Raw genomic sequence first — 17,041 nt, 5'->3', positions numbered from 1 at the left:
AACACAATCAGCTGGCCCCAATTAAAGACATAATTATCATCAGCTGTTTGTTTGTTCAAGTTCAGACTCATCATCTTCTGCAAAAGTGCTGTTGCACTATACGCATCAACTTCTCATTGACTTTGTAAATGGTAACAGAGAAAAACGGAGCAGCATCATACAAGATGTACAGTTGTGGACAAAAATATCGGCCCTTTTGGTAAATATGATCAAAGAAGGCTGGGAAAATTCATCTGCATTGTCAATCATTTTGATCTTTTATTTAAAAAATTTTTTGTGAGTAAAATATCTCTGAAGTATATTCCCATTTATATTCACAATTTTGAGCACTCCAATATGATTATAAACATGAAATTATCCAGCCATGATCTGTTTCTCAGAAATATAAAGAGGAGGGAAACAAAGCCCAAATTCCCTTAATCATCCATCACAATGAGAAAAACCAACGAATATATTTCTGATGTGCAGCAAAAGATAAATGAGCTTCACAAATTAGAAAGTGACTTTAACAAAAGTGCTAGAGCAGTGAAAATTCCCATTTCCACCATCAGGGCAATAATTAAGAATTTCCAATCAACAGAAAAAGTTATGAATCTGCCTTGAAGAGGACGTGTCTATATTCTCCTTGCACGATGAGAAGGAGAGTTTGAGTGGCTAAAGACTCTCCAAGGATCACAGCTGGAGAACTGCAGAAAATAGTTGAATCTTGTGTTCAGAAAACCTTTAAAAAATTGTCAAACAGAACCTACATCACCACATGTTGTTTAGGAGGGTTTTCAAGAAAAATTCTCCTAGCTCATCCAAAAACAAACTAAAGCATATTCAGTTATGAGACAAGACTTCTATGGTCAGATGAAACTAAAAAATTAGCTTTTTAGCAGCAAACACTCAATATGGGTTCGGTGAACACAGAGATAAAATGTACCCCATACTGCTGTATTTTTGATGTCGTGGGCCTATATTTCTGCTGGAGGTCCTGGACATCTTGTTTAGATACATGGCATCATGGATTCTATCAAATACCAACAGATAAAAAATCAGTAAGTGACTGACTCTGTTAAAAATTAAAAATTATAATGGGCCATGTTTGGATCTTCCAACTGTATAATAACCCAAACACAAACCTCAAAAACAACACAGAAATGGGTCACTGAGCTCAAAACCAAGCTTATGCTATAGCCAGTCCAGCCCTCTGACCTGAACAATGAGAGGAGCGAACTGAAGAGGAGAAGCTGGGAATCTAAAGGGTCTGGAGTGATTCTGGATGAAGGAATGGTCTCGGATCCCTTGTCAGATGTTCTCTAACCTCATCAGGCATTATAGGAGAAAATTTAAACCTGTTAAATTGGCAAATGGAGGTTTCAAAAAGTATTGAACAAAAGGGGGCCATTAATTGTGGCCAATGTGAATTAGAGAAAAACGTTAATTTCATTATGATATTTCCCCCCCTTTTTAAATTCTTATTGTCCAATGAAAGGTTAGATTTTTGTGAATTTTTTAAATAAAAGAACAATGCAAAAGAACAATGCAGATAAATTTTCACAGCCTTCTTTGATCATATGTACCAAGGGGAAAGATATTTTTGGCCACGACTGAAATGCACCAGTTTTATTGACACATCTGATTTCTTTTCCAACTATAAGTTCACTTGGTGCTGACTACGTGAATATACTTGACAGGATAATCAGGCCGGTTCTTTTACACGGTTTTAATTCCTTTTAATATCAAAGAGTTTTCATACTCAACTTAGCCCTTCGCGGCACATTTACATAAAAAATTGTATCATTTATTGAAAATATCATCATGCATAGCATGAATTTTAACAATTAAACAGGACTGTCATTTGCAATGTCATTCTCGTCAGCACCTCTATTATGTCACAATTTTGTGACAGTTTCTTTCTTTCTTCCTTTTATTTATTTTACTTCAAGCTAAATGAAATGTATATATATATATTTTTTTATAATTCAGTGACGGCTAGTAGGCTACATGTCGCCTTTAAAACACATTGATTCTTGGTGTAGTATTGTGTCTGCTGCTGACATGTCGTGGAGACAGATGCTGTTCCGTTGTGAAAGCTAAATTTTTTGTTTGGCAAATACACTAAATAATGTACTTTTTTTTAACAACGTCATATGACCCCTTTAAGCGAGTGACAAACGGTCTTAACATGGGACAGCTAATTTCATTTCCAAACAAGTCACCTTTCAAAGTCAAAGTCACCTTTATTTATATAGCGCTTTAAACAAAATACATTGCATCAAAGCAACTGAACAACATTCATTAGGAAAACAGTGTCAATAATGCAAAAATGATAGTTAAAGGCAGTTCATCATTGGATTCAGTTATGTCATCTCTGTTCAGTTAAATAGTGTCTGTGCATTTATTTGCAATCAAGTCAACGATATCGCTGTAGATGAAGCAATTGATATGGACAGTGGTGGCTGGTCAATAGGGGGCACTCCAAGTTAGGGTTAGCCATATGTTAAAAAGTACTTGGTTACTAACGTAACCTCGGTTCCCTGAAATACGGGAACGAGTACTGCATCGAAGACACTTATGGGAAAAACTCCTTTTTTCTCCTGAACTGAAGCCTTATTCAATCACGCAGTGAAACTGCACGGCCATTGGTTCGTGCAGTGTTATTAAAACAAACCAATGGCTCGGCAGTGGTGCTGCACGAACCTATGGCAGCGAAGCCCGCCAAAGCCTGCCAAAATGGGCGGGGAATCTGGCTATAAATTGGGCGCTTCGCCACAGGAATTCAGGTTACTTCGACTGAAGCGACGACTGAGTCGTACAGCCTTTTAGCATGGCAAGGAACGCAGTACTCGTTCCCGTATTTCAGTGAACCAAGGTTACGTTAGTAACCGAGTACGTTCCCTTTCAATACTTCACTCTTACTGCGTCGAAGACGCTTATGGGAACCCAGTTCAATCACGCCATGCTAAGAAGGGGGGACGACCAACGCAATCATACTTGATCTGTGATACCAAGTTATGACAATAGCAGCTAGGAGCAGAAAAAGCTCAATGAGGTTACGTCTGGCCTAGCCTGATCATCCCGTGTTCGTATCACCTCAGTACCAAAGGGACCGAGTGCATACGAGCAGAGTTTGAGTCTTGGGCAAAGAATGGCCAAGAGCATGCAAATAAGGAACAAAAAGGTGACCTTTACACAGAAAGTACCCTAGCATGAAGTGCCGGGACGTCTAGATTATAAAATCTAGCAAATGTGGACGGCGAGTTCCAACCAGCCGCCGCACAAATTTCTGCGATAGTCACACCACTAGACCATGCCCAGGTTGAAGACACTGCTCTCATCGAATGGGCTCTTACTCCAATTGGGCTTTGCAGGCCCAAAGAAGAGTAGGCTAGCTGGATTGCACCCACAATCCACTTTGAAAGTCTTTGCTTTGAGACCGGTAACCCTCTGGCGCGGTTTCCAAAGCATATGAAGAGCTGCTCTGATCGCCTTATTGGCGCAGAACGCTCTATGTAGACTTTTAGAGCCCTCACTGGGCAAAGCAGATTCAGCTCTCGATCATCCTCTTTGTTTCGTAATGCAGAGAGAGTGACCACTTGTGCTCTGAAAGGTGTGGAGAGCACCTTTGGTACATATCCATGCCTTGGTTTCAGGACGACCTTTGAGTCATTAGGCCCGAATTCTAGGCAATTAGGGCTTATATAGAGTGCTTGCAAATCGCCCACACGCTTAACAGACGCTAGTGCCAACAGCAGAGCGGTCTTTAGCGACAGGGCCTTAAGGCCTATGGACTGTAGCGGTTCAAAGGGGGCCCCCTTTAGGGCTCTCAGTACCGTGGGCAGGTCCCATGAAGGGACAGTGGGAGGGCAAGGTGGATAAAGCCTCTGGCACCTCTCATAAATCGGACGACTAAGTCGTTTCTGCCCACCGGCTGGCCTGCTAGTCGCTACGTAGACCTTGAGCGTGGAAGGGGATTGTCCCTTCTCCAAGAGCTCTTGTAAAAATGACAGTATCACTGATACGTCACAGGAGGTCGGGTTTTCACCATGGTCTGAGCACCATGTGGAGAACACAGACCATTTGGAGCCATAGAGGCATTGTGTAGACAGAGCTCTAGCCTGTGAAATTGTGTCTAGCACACACTCAGGGAGTCCCGTGGGTTCCCGTCAAGCGACTAAAGGTGCAGAGACCACATTTCTGGGTGCGGATGCCAAATCGTTCCGTCCGCCTGAGAAAGGAGGTCCCATCTCAGAGGAACTGGCCATAGGGCCGCAGTCAGCATCTATGACAGGTCGGCTATCCAGTGCCGATTTTCCCAGAGTGGGGCTACAAGAACAATCCTGCATCTCTGGTCCCTGACCCGCCTGATTACTTGGGCAATCAGAGAAGAAGACGGCTGGGCCAGTCCTGGGACAACGCGTCCTCGATCTTGGAAAAATATGTTGGGCAATGAGAGTTGTCTTTTGAGGCAAAGAGGTCTATTTCCGCTTTGCCAAAGACAGCCCATATCTTCTGAACTGTCTGTGGGTGGAGCCTCCACTCTTCTGAGGAGACTCCGCTTCTTGACAGCATATCCACACCCTTGTTCAGTTTGCCCGGTAGATGCACTGCTCTCAGGGACCCATTCCAGTTGCTCTGGGTCCATTCCAGTAGTCGCGACGTTAGTCTGAAGAGACGAGTCGATGACAGCCCACCTTGGTGATTTATGTAAGAGACCACTGTCATGCTGTCTGATCTGACCAGCACGTGGTGGCTCCTTAGGTCTGACAGGAAGCTCTGGCAGGCTCGTTGAACTGCAATCATCTTGAGGCAGTTGATGTGAAGCCTGCTCTCCTCTTTCGACCATCGGCCGAAAGCGGGTTTCCCTTCACACAGCGCGCCCCAACCTTTGTTGGACGCGTCTGTGGAGATCACTTTCCTTCTGCAAACCATACCAAGCGGAGCACCCCGTTCCATCCATTGCATATTCCTCCAAGGGGTCAGGGCCGAAATGCAGGCGTCCGTGACACCACGCATGAGGTGGAACACGCGGTTTCTGCCAATATTGTTCCCAGAAACGATATCCGTTGGCTGGGGGACAGTGAACTCTTGGCAAAATTCACCCTGAGCGCCAGGCATTCCAGATGGCTGAGGAGCAAAGTTCTTTAACCCAATGCCTCCCCCTCTGACTGAGCTAGAACTAGCCAGTCATCGAGGTAATTGAGAATGCGGATTCCCTTCTGCCTGAGAGGGGAGAGAGCCGCATCCATGCACTTTGTAAACGTGCGAGGCGCCAGAGACAGCCCAAAGGGGAGGACCTTGTATTGGTAGGCCACACCCTCGAAGGCAAATCTCAAGAACGGCCTGTGACGGGGGGCTATCTGGATGTGAAAGTAAGCGTCTTTCAGATCCAGTGAAAAGAACCAATCCCCTGAGCGTATTTGTGAGAGGATTTGTTTCAACGTGATCATTCTGAAGCACCGTCTCATGAGGGCATGGTTCAGATGTCTTAAATCGAGGATGGGGCGCAGCCTGCCATCCTTCTTGGGAACTAGAAAGTAACGGCTGTAAAACCCTGAGTCGCGGTGCTGGGGGAACGATTTCTATAGCTCCCTTCACCAGCAGATTTTCCACTTCGGCATGAAAAAACGTGAGCGTTCTCGTTGTGCACCGAAGTGGTGACCACCCCGCGAAAGCGTGGTGGTCGTTGTGCAAACTGAAGGGAATAGCCGTGTTTTATTATTCCCATGACCCAATCTGATACCCCAGGAATGGCTTGCAATTGTGAGGCCCGGATGGACAGAGGTTGGATTAACTCGAGTGTTTGTCTGCCGCGGGGGGACATAGCACTCGTGAGTGTTATGTGAGGAAAACTGCTCTTTTTGTGAAGGAGTGTGTTTTTTATTTTGTACGCTATAACAGCGCTTTGCTGTCTGGGCGCTAAAAAGGGCCCATTGTTTGCAGCAAAAACAACTTTCTTCGACACTTGGAGATAGACAGCAAAACACATGGGGCAGTTTGGGGGGTGGTCCAGCCACAGTGAGACTTAGCCCCCTCCTCTTTCTTTCCTGTAGATCAGGATGATGGCGGCGGCGCAGGGTCCAGCACTACCTTGGGCTTAGGGAACTGAAACTGTCTGGTGGCCGAGCGAGAATGGTGTCGAGGCTTGGGTTCCACAGGCTGGGCAGCTGTGGTAGCAGCAGGCGCTTGCTTGGGAGGCTGACGAGTCGGCACCTGTCTGGGGTGACTGGCAGCAGCAGATGAAGCGCGTTTTGGCAGGAAGTGTCGCAACCCTGGGACGACTTCTGTGCCTCTGCGAAGCGTTCAGCGAACCCTTCAATAGCTGGACCAAAGAGGCCGCTGGAGGAGATCGGCGCATCCAGGAACTGGGCTCTGTCAGCATCCTTGATCTCCGTGAGGTTAAGCCACAAGTGGCGCTCCAGGACGACCAGGTTAGCCATCGAGCTCCCTATGGCCTGGGCAGTGCTCTTGGTAGCACGTAGTGCTAAGTCTGTTGCACTTCTCAGCTCCCTGAGTGTGGCAACATCCAGGCCAGGCTCATCAATGGCGGCGAGTAGTTTGGCCTGGAAGACTTGTAGCACTGCCATGGAGTGGAGCGCCGCAGCTGCTTGCCCTGCCGATGAGTAAGCACGCCCTGCGAGTGCTGACGTCGTACAGCAGGGTTTGGACGGATGGTTGGCCTTGGCTTTCCATCCAATAGCCGTGGGCGGGCAGAGATGCACGGCCACAGACTCGTCCAGCGGCGGCAATCGCTCGTATCCTCTCTCTTCAGCGCTGTCAATTGAGGTGAGGGCAGATGAAGATGAAGTACGCAAGCGCGCCGAGTAGGGGGCACGCCACGATTTTGTAAGCTCGTCTTGGAACTCCGGAAAAAAGGGGCGGTTCGCTGACGAGGGGCTAGCTGGCGCCCCGGCAGAAACCATTCATCCAGACGGCTACGGGCTGGTTCCTCTGGAGGTGACCATTCCAGACCCAGCTCATTCACTGCACTGGAGAGAACGCGGATAAGTTCGGCGTCCATCCCGAGTTTCAAGCGGCTGGGTTCAGATAACATCGAGGGGGTGGGGTCCGGCGAGCCCGACAGCTCCTCAGCATCTGAAGCAGCTAGAGACATGCTGTCCTCTAGCAGTTCTTCCTCAGTCCCTCCAAACAAGACCAGATCACTCGCGGCAGCAGAGGGACATGTTGCTTTAATCCTCTGCCCCGCCTTTTCTTCCTTGCCGGCTCGCGGGAGGAAGAAAATGGGAGAGCGAGAGGAGCGAGATCGCTCTCTGAAAAGAAAGTGATTCGCGAGCACAGAGAGGCCATATTCATGTTCTCGCAATGAGAACAGGAATTCCCCGCGAGTGCTGCGTCAGCGTGGGGTTTCCCCAAACACGCGACACACTCGCTGTGCCCGTCATCAGCGTGCAGAGGGGCTCTGCACGAGCTGCAATGACGAGACGGCATTGGAAACAACACCGTAGAAAAGGCTCTTTTGGAGAAATTTGCTCTTTCAATCTCTCTCTCGCTGGATGGCCGCAGGGAAGCGATGTATCTGCAGCGGGGACCGGCAGTCGCGTTCCAGTGCGAGGCGTGTCAACGGCGAGCAGTTCAGCGGAGATCAGCGAAGCGATGCGACGTCGTCGCTGAAGGAGAAGAAATCTGAATTCCTGTGGCGAAGCGGCCAATATATAGCCAGATTCCCCGCCCATTTTGGTGGGCTTTGGCGGGCTTCGCTGCCATAGGTTCGTGCAGCACCACTGCCGAGCCATTGGTTTGTTTTAATAACACTGCACGAACCAATGGCCGTGCAGTTTCACTGCGTGATTGAATAAGGCTTCAGTTCAGGAGAAAAAATGAGTTTTTCCCATAAGCGTCTTCGACGCAGTACGAGTGAAGTATTGAAAGGGTACCTAATTAAATATATATTGCAATATAATCATGAGATTGCATCATTTAGTCATACTATTCGACTGGCAGTCATGTTAGCACCTATTAAAAATGTTTGTTTTGTGTGTGCGGGGTGCATGTGACCTGATTTTTTGTGAATCTGTATACTTTTTATAGATTTTGGCCTCATGTGATTGGATATCTCTTCTGAGATGAAAGTAAATTAAATTTTATATTTACAAAAAACCCTTTAACATTAATTTCCAACAAAGACATAATAATGTCTCTTTATTTTAAAATGGACAGCAATATATTTTAACGTCATTTGCCAGCGCTATCAGTTCCACCTGGACCTCCGGATCCTCCCCGTCACCCTGGCTCTTCGGCTCTCTGTCTCCGCCTTGGGCTCCTCCTCCACCTGCTTCACCGGTGTGGGTCGGCCCCCTGGAGTCGGTGGCCATTCCTCCTCCATGGCTCCTCCCACCGTTAGCTCCACCTTGGGTTGTTATAGCTGTGACTTGGGTCCTGCTGGGCTCTTCCTGCTCCAGGTCCCTCCTGTCTCCTCCCTGGCTCTTCGCTCCGTCATCTCCTCCCTTTCTCCTTCCTCCGTGGTCTCTGTCTGCTGGCCCCCTTCCGGGAGTCCGTCCTTCACCGGAACCTCCTCCCAAGTTCCAACCCACGCCACCCTCTGTTTCTGCGGTGCGAGGTCGCACCTTCAGGGAGGGGGGAGTAATGTCACACCCCTGGACTCATTATGTTGTGTTTTCCCCTCATGTGTTCCATTCCCCATGTTCTCTGTGACCCAGTTTCTGTTTCTCGTAATTGTTGATTAGTTCCCAGGTGTGTCTCCTTAGTCCCTTGTTAGCCTTTCTTTATAACCCATGTTATCCTTTCAGTTTTGTCGGGTCTATAAGTCCGTACGTGTGTCTTCCTCCTGTGTTTCATGTCGGATTTACCCCTGTGTTGGATTAAAGACTCTCTTGTTTATTCTCTACTCAATGTTCCTTCCAGCACAAAATTGTGATACATATATAAAGTTTTAATAACATTTGTTGATCTATTAATTTCCTAACATTTTACAGATTTCTAATATAATTATATAAAACTATATTTTGGCGTCTGCTATATTCTAGTGTCTTCACTTAATGGTACTGAGAGACTAAGGCCCAATCCCAATTCTACCCAATAGCCTCTTTTCTCGATTATCTTTTGGTTGGAGGGGTAGGGGTAAGGGGAAGGGCCAGATAGCCCTTCAGATGAAGATTTTTCGGGACCACACTTCAGACGGAGGGGTATGAATTATCTCGGCAACATGGCTGCTACAGCGTACAAAAAGACACATAAATGTAAGGTTTTTCTTTTAAATAAACATTTTAACAAAAAGTAATCATTTGTTTTATGTTACATTCAATTGTGAGTTCATATTAATGGTAGTGTTACTCAAAGAAATGTTTGCAAAAACTTGCTAATATTTGCTAACATAGGCATAGTCATGAACATTTGTGAGGACCCTATTTGAATGCATTTGTGACACACAAAGAAGTACTTGGTACATTTCTTTTATTGCACATTGATTGGTATTTCCGACATTTCACCATGATCACGTGACATAAGCAAACACATTACCTCATTCATGTCTACTACATATATTATCAATGCACCATAATTCTACAAATAAGCTGGTTCTTTGCAGTATTATTTTGATGAAAAATTATTAGATTAGATTTCCTTTTACTGTGAACAACTATTACTGACAAATAGTTTAGAAATTACTGGTAAGCCTTCTGAGCATCAGATATTCATGAAACTTAGTAGGTTTCCTCAGAATGACTGATTACCAAGACATTTTGGAGCACTTCATGCGTCCTTCTGCTGACCAGCTTTTTGAAGATGCTGATTTCATTTTCCAGCAGGATTTTGCACCTGCCCACAATGCCAAAAGCACCAAAAGTTGGTTAAATGACCATGGTGTTGGTGTGCTTGACTGGCCAGCAAACTCACCAGATCTGAAACCCATGTATTTTCAAGAGGAAAATGAGAAACAAGAGACCAAAAAATGCAGATGATGCAGAAGGCCAATGTCAAAGAAACCTGGGCTTCTATACCACCTCAGCAGTGCCACAAACTGATCACCTCCTAATTTCCAGAAGGCCATTTGTTGAGATCGTGAATTGGTGGGTTTTTTGTTAAATGTGAGCCAAAATCATCACAATTAAAAGAACCAAAGACTTAAACTACTTCAGTCTGTGTGCAATGAATTTATTTATTTATTTATTTATTTTACTGTCAATCATGCATTATTCAAAACATTAGACAGCTATTTAATTTTTTTGACTACTGTGGATCTAATTATAAGGAAAGTTTACTGTAAAACATCAGGCAGAACATGACTGCTTAAAAATACAGGTAGCACAGTATTGATAAACGTGATTTTAATTTATATCAAGTTAATTTCGTTGTTTCTCTGCAGTTAAGACAGATGCTAACCAACCGCTAGTGCACTTACGTGCCTCTTCCCAGTCATGCCGAGGGCTGTATCCAAAATCCCTATGAGCCTTTTGATATGAAAAAGTAAAGTGTGTGTTTAACATGGTGAGTAGCTGCCTGTTTAAGGGAGGAGTGAACTTCAAGAAAGGTCGGAGCACAACGCGCAGTAATTCCATGAGGAATGACAGGAGATACAGAAGTGGGAAGGGCAGAATGGGCCTCTCTTGTATCCCAAAGCCTAATGGTGAAAGAACAGCATAGTTAAAGTCTGAGTAGCTAACAGGTGGCGTGTCGTCTGAGATGTAATAGAAGTTTCCACCAATCACAGCCCTTTTCTGAGAATCTTTCAGAGCCCGACCTGCTTGTAGATGTGCCAGGGCTGCGTTTCCTACATATACAGGATTCACTTTTGCCTCACGTCGTGACATTCTCAGCAGCACATTTCCATTGCGGATTCCATCCCTCATGTGGCCTAAAGTAAATCGACAGCCTGGTCCATAGATGTACATGGGCCTCAAGGCACAAGTAGCCAGCTGACCTCCATTACGGAGCAGCTCTCCATTGGCCTGAAGGCAAATCTGTTCAGCTTCCTGCTTGGTTTTGCTATAGCTAAACTTAAGACTGAAAGAGTAAGGTGTGTCCTCATTGCCATTAATGATTGGATCACCGCGGGGATTCGGACCTGCCACCTCAATGCTGCTAGTGTAAATGAAGGAGGCCACATTTTCTTGGATGCAGGTCTCAAGCAGCAGCTGTGTTCCTGTTATGGAAAAACAAACATCATATTATTTCTTCTGATTATTATATCGTGTAGTGTTGGCATATTTTGATAAAGTGAATTTTTGGTGGTTTTATTTGATTTGCTAATGCAACTATCAATTAAATCAGTAGTTCCCTGTCAAGGGAACTTCGAACTGCGCCCTCTAGGGGTCGCTTTGGGGAACACCTCGTCGTGACCCGTGTCTGAAGCATACTTTGAAAAACGCCAACGCTAGGCCTTGAGGGGGCAATCTGCGTGCACTGTGTGCACAGCCATCTGGTTCCTGCCGCTAAGGACCCGCCATTGCCGAGGCATGGAGGAGAATGAGCTCGTGGAGATCACAGGTGGATCTCGCTGAGGAGTGTAGAGGGGGACTTTTCCTTTCACACTCTTCGGCGGCAGACGAGAGTGAATTTCAGGAGGAAGATGCGTTGTCATTAACCCATTCTGATACTGAAGTTAGTGCTCTGCTGGGTTCTACCCAGAAAGAGCAGGAGATACCTGAGAGTGGCGAAGAAGCTGAGGCTGAGCCTTCTCAATCCTCCTGCCCTACATATGGGAAGCTGTTAGAGGTTGTGGATTGCGCCACGGCAAAATTAGACTTGCCATGGAAGCGTGCCAGAAAAGTGACGCTGCGAGGTCGCCTCGATGAGCATTATTTGTCTGACCATAGCCCTCCAGCCAAGGTGAGCCTTCCATTCTTGCCTGGCTTACATGCAGAAGTCGAAAAAAGAATGGAAGAGGCCGTTTTCCTCTTGCATCCATCGGTTTCAGCATACGAGTTATGCTAATATCGAGGGCATACACGAAAAAAAATGAGAGGATGTCCCCGGTAGAAGAGACGCTGGCTAGCTATCTCTCTGTGGGGGAAACATCCTCTCTTAAATCTCCCTCTTTGCTATCAAAGCCCCTCCAGGATGCATCCCGCTTAAATGGTAAAGCATACGCAGCAGCAGGTCAGGCTGTTGCTTCGTTGCACACGATGGCAGTCCTTAAGGCTTACCAGGCTGACCTAGTGAAAAAAAGGACCTGGATACAGGCGAGGGCCTTTCAGCTGACCAGGTAGCCGAGCTGCACCGCACCACAGACCTCTATCTCCATGCTACCAAGCAGGCCGCCTCCGCCATGGGTAGGTCTATGGCGGCCATGGTGGTAACGGAGAGACATCTGTGGGTGAACCTGGCAGACATCGGGAGGGAAGAAAGGGGGTTTCTTCTCGATGCTCCGGTCTCGCCTTCTGAGCTTTTCGGTACCTCCATCGAGATGTGGTCGAAAAGTTCAATGAGGCAAGGGCGCGCTCAGCTGCCTTTAAATCCTTCATTCCACGAAGGTCCAGGTCTGAGCCCGAACAACAAAGGGGTCCTGGCCCATCTCGATCTGAGGATCAAAGATGGGCACAGAAGGCTAGTGTCGCGGCTCGGCTCCTCCCCCGCCTAAGGGCAGGGGCAAGAGGAATCGTGGGTAATGAAGAGGTAAGCAGGACCTGAGGGATTTGATTCAGACGAGGCAGCGTTCTCGTCCGGATCGGAGCGATACCTAAGTAGTTACTCACTTCCTTTGGATGTTTTTAACTTCTGCTTTTATCCTCCCCTGCCTAATTCCCCTGTAACCACCAGCTCTCCACCTGATCGAGGTTAGGTGGAAAATTTCTCACATAACAGTCTCCTATGCTGGGCCTATGATGTTTTTGGTTGGTCCTATATTCATAGTAACCACCTTACTGATGGTCCGGAACAAAAGGGGGCGCCCCGCAAGCGGGACTCCGGTACAGGAGGGTGGGTGAGTATGTAAATCTGCTTATGGGTGTTATATTGCTGGTGGTTATATGTCTACTAACAAACTCTGTGAGTTTCCTTGCAGCACTGCAGGGAATTTCATGGATGTCCGGCCAGGTCACCCTGAGGGGCCGCCTGGCCGCTTGGCACATCCGGCAGGATGTCCGGCCAGGTCACCCTGAGGGGCCTCCTGGCCGCTTAGCGATGTCCATTGGGAAGGTGGAGGTGGTAGTTACGGAAGTCTTTCTGTATGTACTGCCTCAGGTGATGCTCCCCTCGCTTGAGGTTTGGAAAATTGGAGCTGGCCTCTCCCGTGCAATCCAGCACCTCTGCGATGCTTAGGAACCTTTCAGTACACAAGCTAAGCCTGTGTACTTTCTCAAAACCACATGGTGGTCAGTGTGCACGTGAACACTTTGCGTACTGTCTGAAATCCACGTAAGTGGTAAGTGTGCACGCAAGACTCTTTCTTAAGATGATTAGCCCTGGGCTTCATTCAGCCAGTGTGTATTTGTTATACACCTCAAGCATCACTTCCCTCAACATGAGGGACTGTTTGGGCAATTCTCGTGGTAGTTTAGCAGCGCTCCCCTTTTCCAAAAGAAAAAGGGTCGCCTATGAGCGTGCTACTCTGAGCTCAGAGTCCTCCTCTCATATGAAACTGAATTCTCGTTTTTTTCACCAGTGCGCTCCAGTACTAAATATTGTTTTTGAGATGCACTGTTAGAGCAGACATCCTGTTGAGGCAGGGGCTGAGGCTCGGGGAATGGCGCCTTCGCACCAAGGTGATGAAGCAGAGTTGGAGAGGTTGGCCAGACTTGAGTGGATCGGTTTGCGACTCGAGAGAGCATCGCACTATCCCCTCTGGCTTCCTCTGACTCAGCCAGCTCCACTGGGGCTGGACGCCATGGTACAGGCATGGCCGAGGCTTCACCTGTACATTTCTTCCTCCAATTGCTCTGCTCCCGGGCCATTCCATCTATGAACTGCTCTATCAGAGTGCCACGAGAGCCCCTCCTTAGAACAGTATTTGTAAATCCATGCTATGGTAAGTGTGCACGTAAAGACTTTCTGAAATCCACACTGTGGTAAGTTCGCATGCTAGTACTCTGCGTTCTTTCTAAAATCCTATATGGTGAGGGCTTCGCGCGGTTGCTTCGTGCCCTTTCTTGAGTCGGTTATAGCCCCGTTCATCTTGGGCGCCACTCCACCCAGGTAACCTCTGATACCTATCTAGAACAGGGCGTTGCTACTAGAGAACTGTTGAGACAGCTCTTTCGTTTGATTCTGGCCTGCACTCCCCTCAGCATGGCGGCGTGGGCATACTGTTCCCCAAAGCGACCCCTAGAGGACGCAGTTCGAAGTTCCCTTGACAGGGAACGTCTCAGGTTACGAATGTAACCATGGTTCCCTGAGAGGGAACGAGACACTGCATCCTCTAGCTCCCTGCCATGCTTCGGACGCAAGCTCAACGAAGAAGATAAGTGACTGGTCCTACGGACGCGTATTTATAGTCGCGCCGGTAGTGACGTCAGAGGCTGTCGCCGGCCAACACGTTGGCGTTTTTCAAAGTATGCTTTATACACGGGTCACGACGAGGTGTTCCCCAAAGCGACCCCTAGAGGACACAGTGTCTTGTTTCCTCTCAGGGAACCATGGTTACATTCGTAACCTGAGACGTTCTCAACTTGTTTGGCTCCCAGGTCCACAACTATAACTAAACTATAACTAAAATAATTATAATTAAAATAATTGCATTACAAGATTCCATAAGTTTCAACAGCTCAATGTTCTTCAAGGATAATTGTTTGTTATTTAATGCATAAGCATTAAGGATACAATTTTACAAAATATTTTAACTTACCATTTCTATCTGATAAAATATTTTAAAAGATTGGCATAAAAATGCAGTTTTAAAATTGTATTAATTTACAAGACATTACATTTTTTCCCCCCAGGTTTTTCAAGACCTTGGGAATCCTGGTTCTTTTGAGACAAAGTACATTGTTAAATTTAAAGAATTAATAAAATTAAGTAATATCTTATTTTTTAGTTGTGTTAGCCCATTTAATGCTTGTTTTAAGCCATATTAAGTCATCTTGAGGCCCCCAGACACCCAGTTGGGAACCACTGCTCACTTCTTGTCTCATGCTTTTTACGCTGTGAAAAAAAAATTGTGACCAAATTCTATATTCATCCAGGAAATTTGAATCAATAATTTTCCTCTTTGCTCAGATTGATTCAGTCTTGTAACCATGTGCTATAGACCAGCACATAACTCTCACCTTTAACATTTACTCCATATAATTCACTGTATTCAGTTGCTCCTATGACATCAATAAGTGATGCAGTGTGGAAAACAAGTGCTGTTCCTTTACAGGCTCTTCTCAGTAGCTCATGGTCCCTGATATCCCCCTCAAATACACTCACTTTGGTCTTTCCCTTGCAATCTGAGAACACAAACAGAGAAATGATAATGGAATGTGAACAGTTTACATTATATCTAGTGTTAATATTCACAAGCAAAGGCTGATTTCAAGTGCAAAAGAGGAAGAAGAATGTCGGCTAATAGTGAGACACCATAAACCGAAGAATACAAAAAGTGACCAACAAAACAAACCCACAAAAAGAAGAAATGCTATAATGGAAGAATCCACTTACCATCAAAAGACTGTATTAGCTCAGACTGGATGTTTCTATCCAGCAGTCGGATCTCAGCAAGCTTTTCCTCTTCCAGCAACAGTCTGACCAACCTTTTTCCCAGAAACCCGCATGCTCCCGTCACAACACACACATCTCCTGTCAGAGTCATGGCAACTGCCAACAGTACCACTTCACTCCTGCTAACACGTTGTATTATCCCACTATGAAGAAACCGCTTCAGAGGGCAGAGTCTGGAAACCACGGTGATGAGTTTTCATAGATGGTGGAGGGGAGTGGGAAGATGGTGCATTTTTAAGCATTATTACCAAGGACAGCCTCAATGCCACAGACTGGGGATGGGAGTTGAGAAACAGTGTCAAGGTGCTAGTCAGCAGCCTGCTAATCTCAGCCTCAGACGTCATGCACACGGACCGTGGCCGTCAGTCTGAAGGTCTGGTTACACGAGACTAGCAACCTGCTTACTTTTAGGGTTCCTATTTTTACACAGAAAACCACTTCTGACATGAAATAAACCAAACAGGTTTTATGCAATGACCAGTTAGATTTTTTTTGTCCTTATTGTATTTTTTTGCATAGTTTGTGCAAAATAAAATAAAATAAAATAAAAATTATTTCTAAAGCTGCTATTTTACTATAATATTACTAGATTATATACCAATTTATGAATTGCACAAACTGGCTCAAAAGTTACTTTACTTTTCATTGAAGTGATCCTGACTATAACCCAGCTTTATTTGATCATGTTGACTTTTCCACCTCTCTTAGCAGCTTATTGCCTTAATGTGGATATGAGGGAGGGAACCTTCTTCAGTATTTTTACAGCCCTGACTATAATAGTTTTTTACATTTATTCTGGGTGTCTACAGACCTTGGGTTGTTGTCCTTTGTCTTCTGATAATCTGTTTTATGACTTCGCCAAAACATGAACCCCTCAAGGTTGTGGGACACATTCTATACATACAGCCACTTACAGTATATGGATTACATCTTGTTTTATATTAAACTGTTTTGTCAGTGGTTATATTAATCAAGGCTGCATTTATGTGATCAAAATTAGTGCAAACAAAAATATTGTTAAATACAATTTAAAATAATGGTTTTCTGTGTCACATGATCCTACGTATGTGTATATTATCTAGCCCTTATTTGAAAAATAAAGAAAGAAATAAAGAAATGCAGGATTAATTCATATTATTTATTTATTTTGCTTGAATGGAATCAGTAGATTAATACATAAGATACCAAACACAAATTAACTGAAAAAAAAAAAAAAAAATGGAAAGCATATAAAAGTAATTGAAGCAAATTACACTTAGAACAGAATAATTTAGAGATGCAGTATTTAGCTTTGAGGCCATCATATGTGGCAGCAGGCACTGAAAGACACGGCCATGCACGTTTAAACAAAGTGTTTTCTTTTTTTCTTTTTTTTTTACAAGCAATTTTTTTTTTGTACATGAATATATTTTTCTCATACATGAATAGAGTGGCATGTACA

At 45.4% G+C, this 17,041-nt stretch overlaps 1 protein-coding gene across 1 annotated transcript; it reads right to left on the bottom strand.

The window, feature by feature from the left end:
- Positions 1-10,122: 10,122 nt before the first annotated feature.
- On the bottom strand, positions 10,123-15,790 carry LOC132152424 (3 beta-hydroxysteroid dehydrogenase/Delta 5-->4-isomerase-like). Its single transcript, XM_059561191.1, has 3 exons — positions 15,541-15,790; positions 15,165-15,329; positions 10,123-11,104 (listed from the first exon to the last, which is right to left on the bottom strand). Exons 1-3 carry the CDS (start codon positions 15,689-15,691, stop codon positions 10,305-10,307), a joined length of 1,116 nt encoding a protein of 371 aa, XP_059417174.1. The 5' UTR covers positions 15,692-15,790; the 3' UTR covers positions 10,123-10,304.
- Positions 15,791-17,041: the final 1,251 nt, after the last annotated feature.

This window comes from Carassius carassius, chromosome 11 (genome assembly GCF_963082965.1).
Source record: "Carassius carassius chromosome 11, fCarCar2.1, whole genome shotgun sequence".
In the NCBI taxonomy this organism is placed as follows: Eukaryota; Metazoa; Chordata; class Actinopteri; order Cypriniformes; family Cyprinidae; genus Carassius; species Carassius carassius.
Note: the sequence above shows the minus strand (reverse complement) of the source record. Positions and strands in the feature narration are given on the sequence as shown.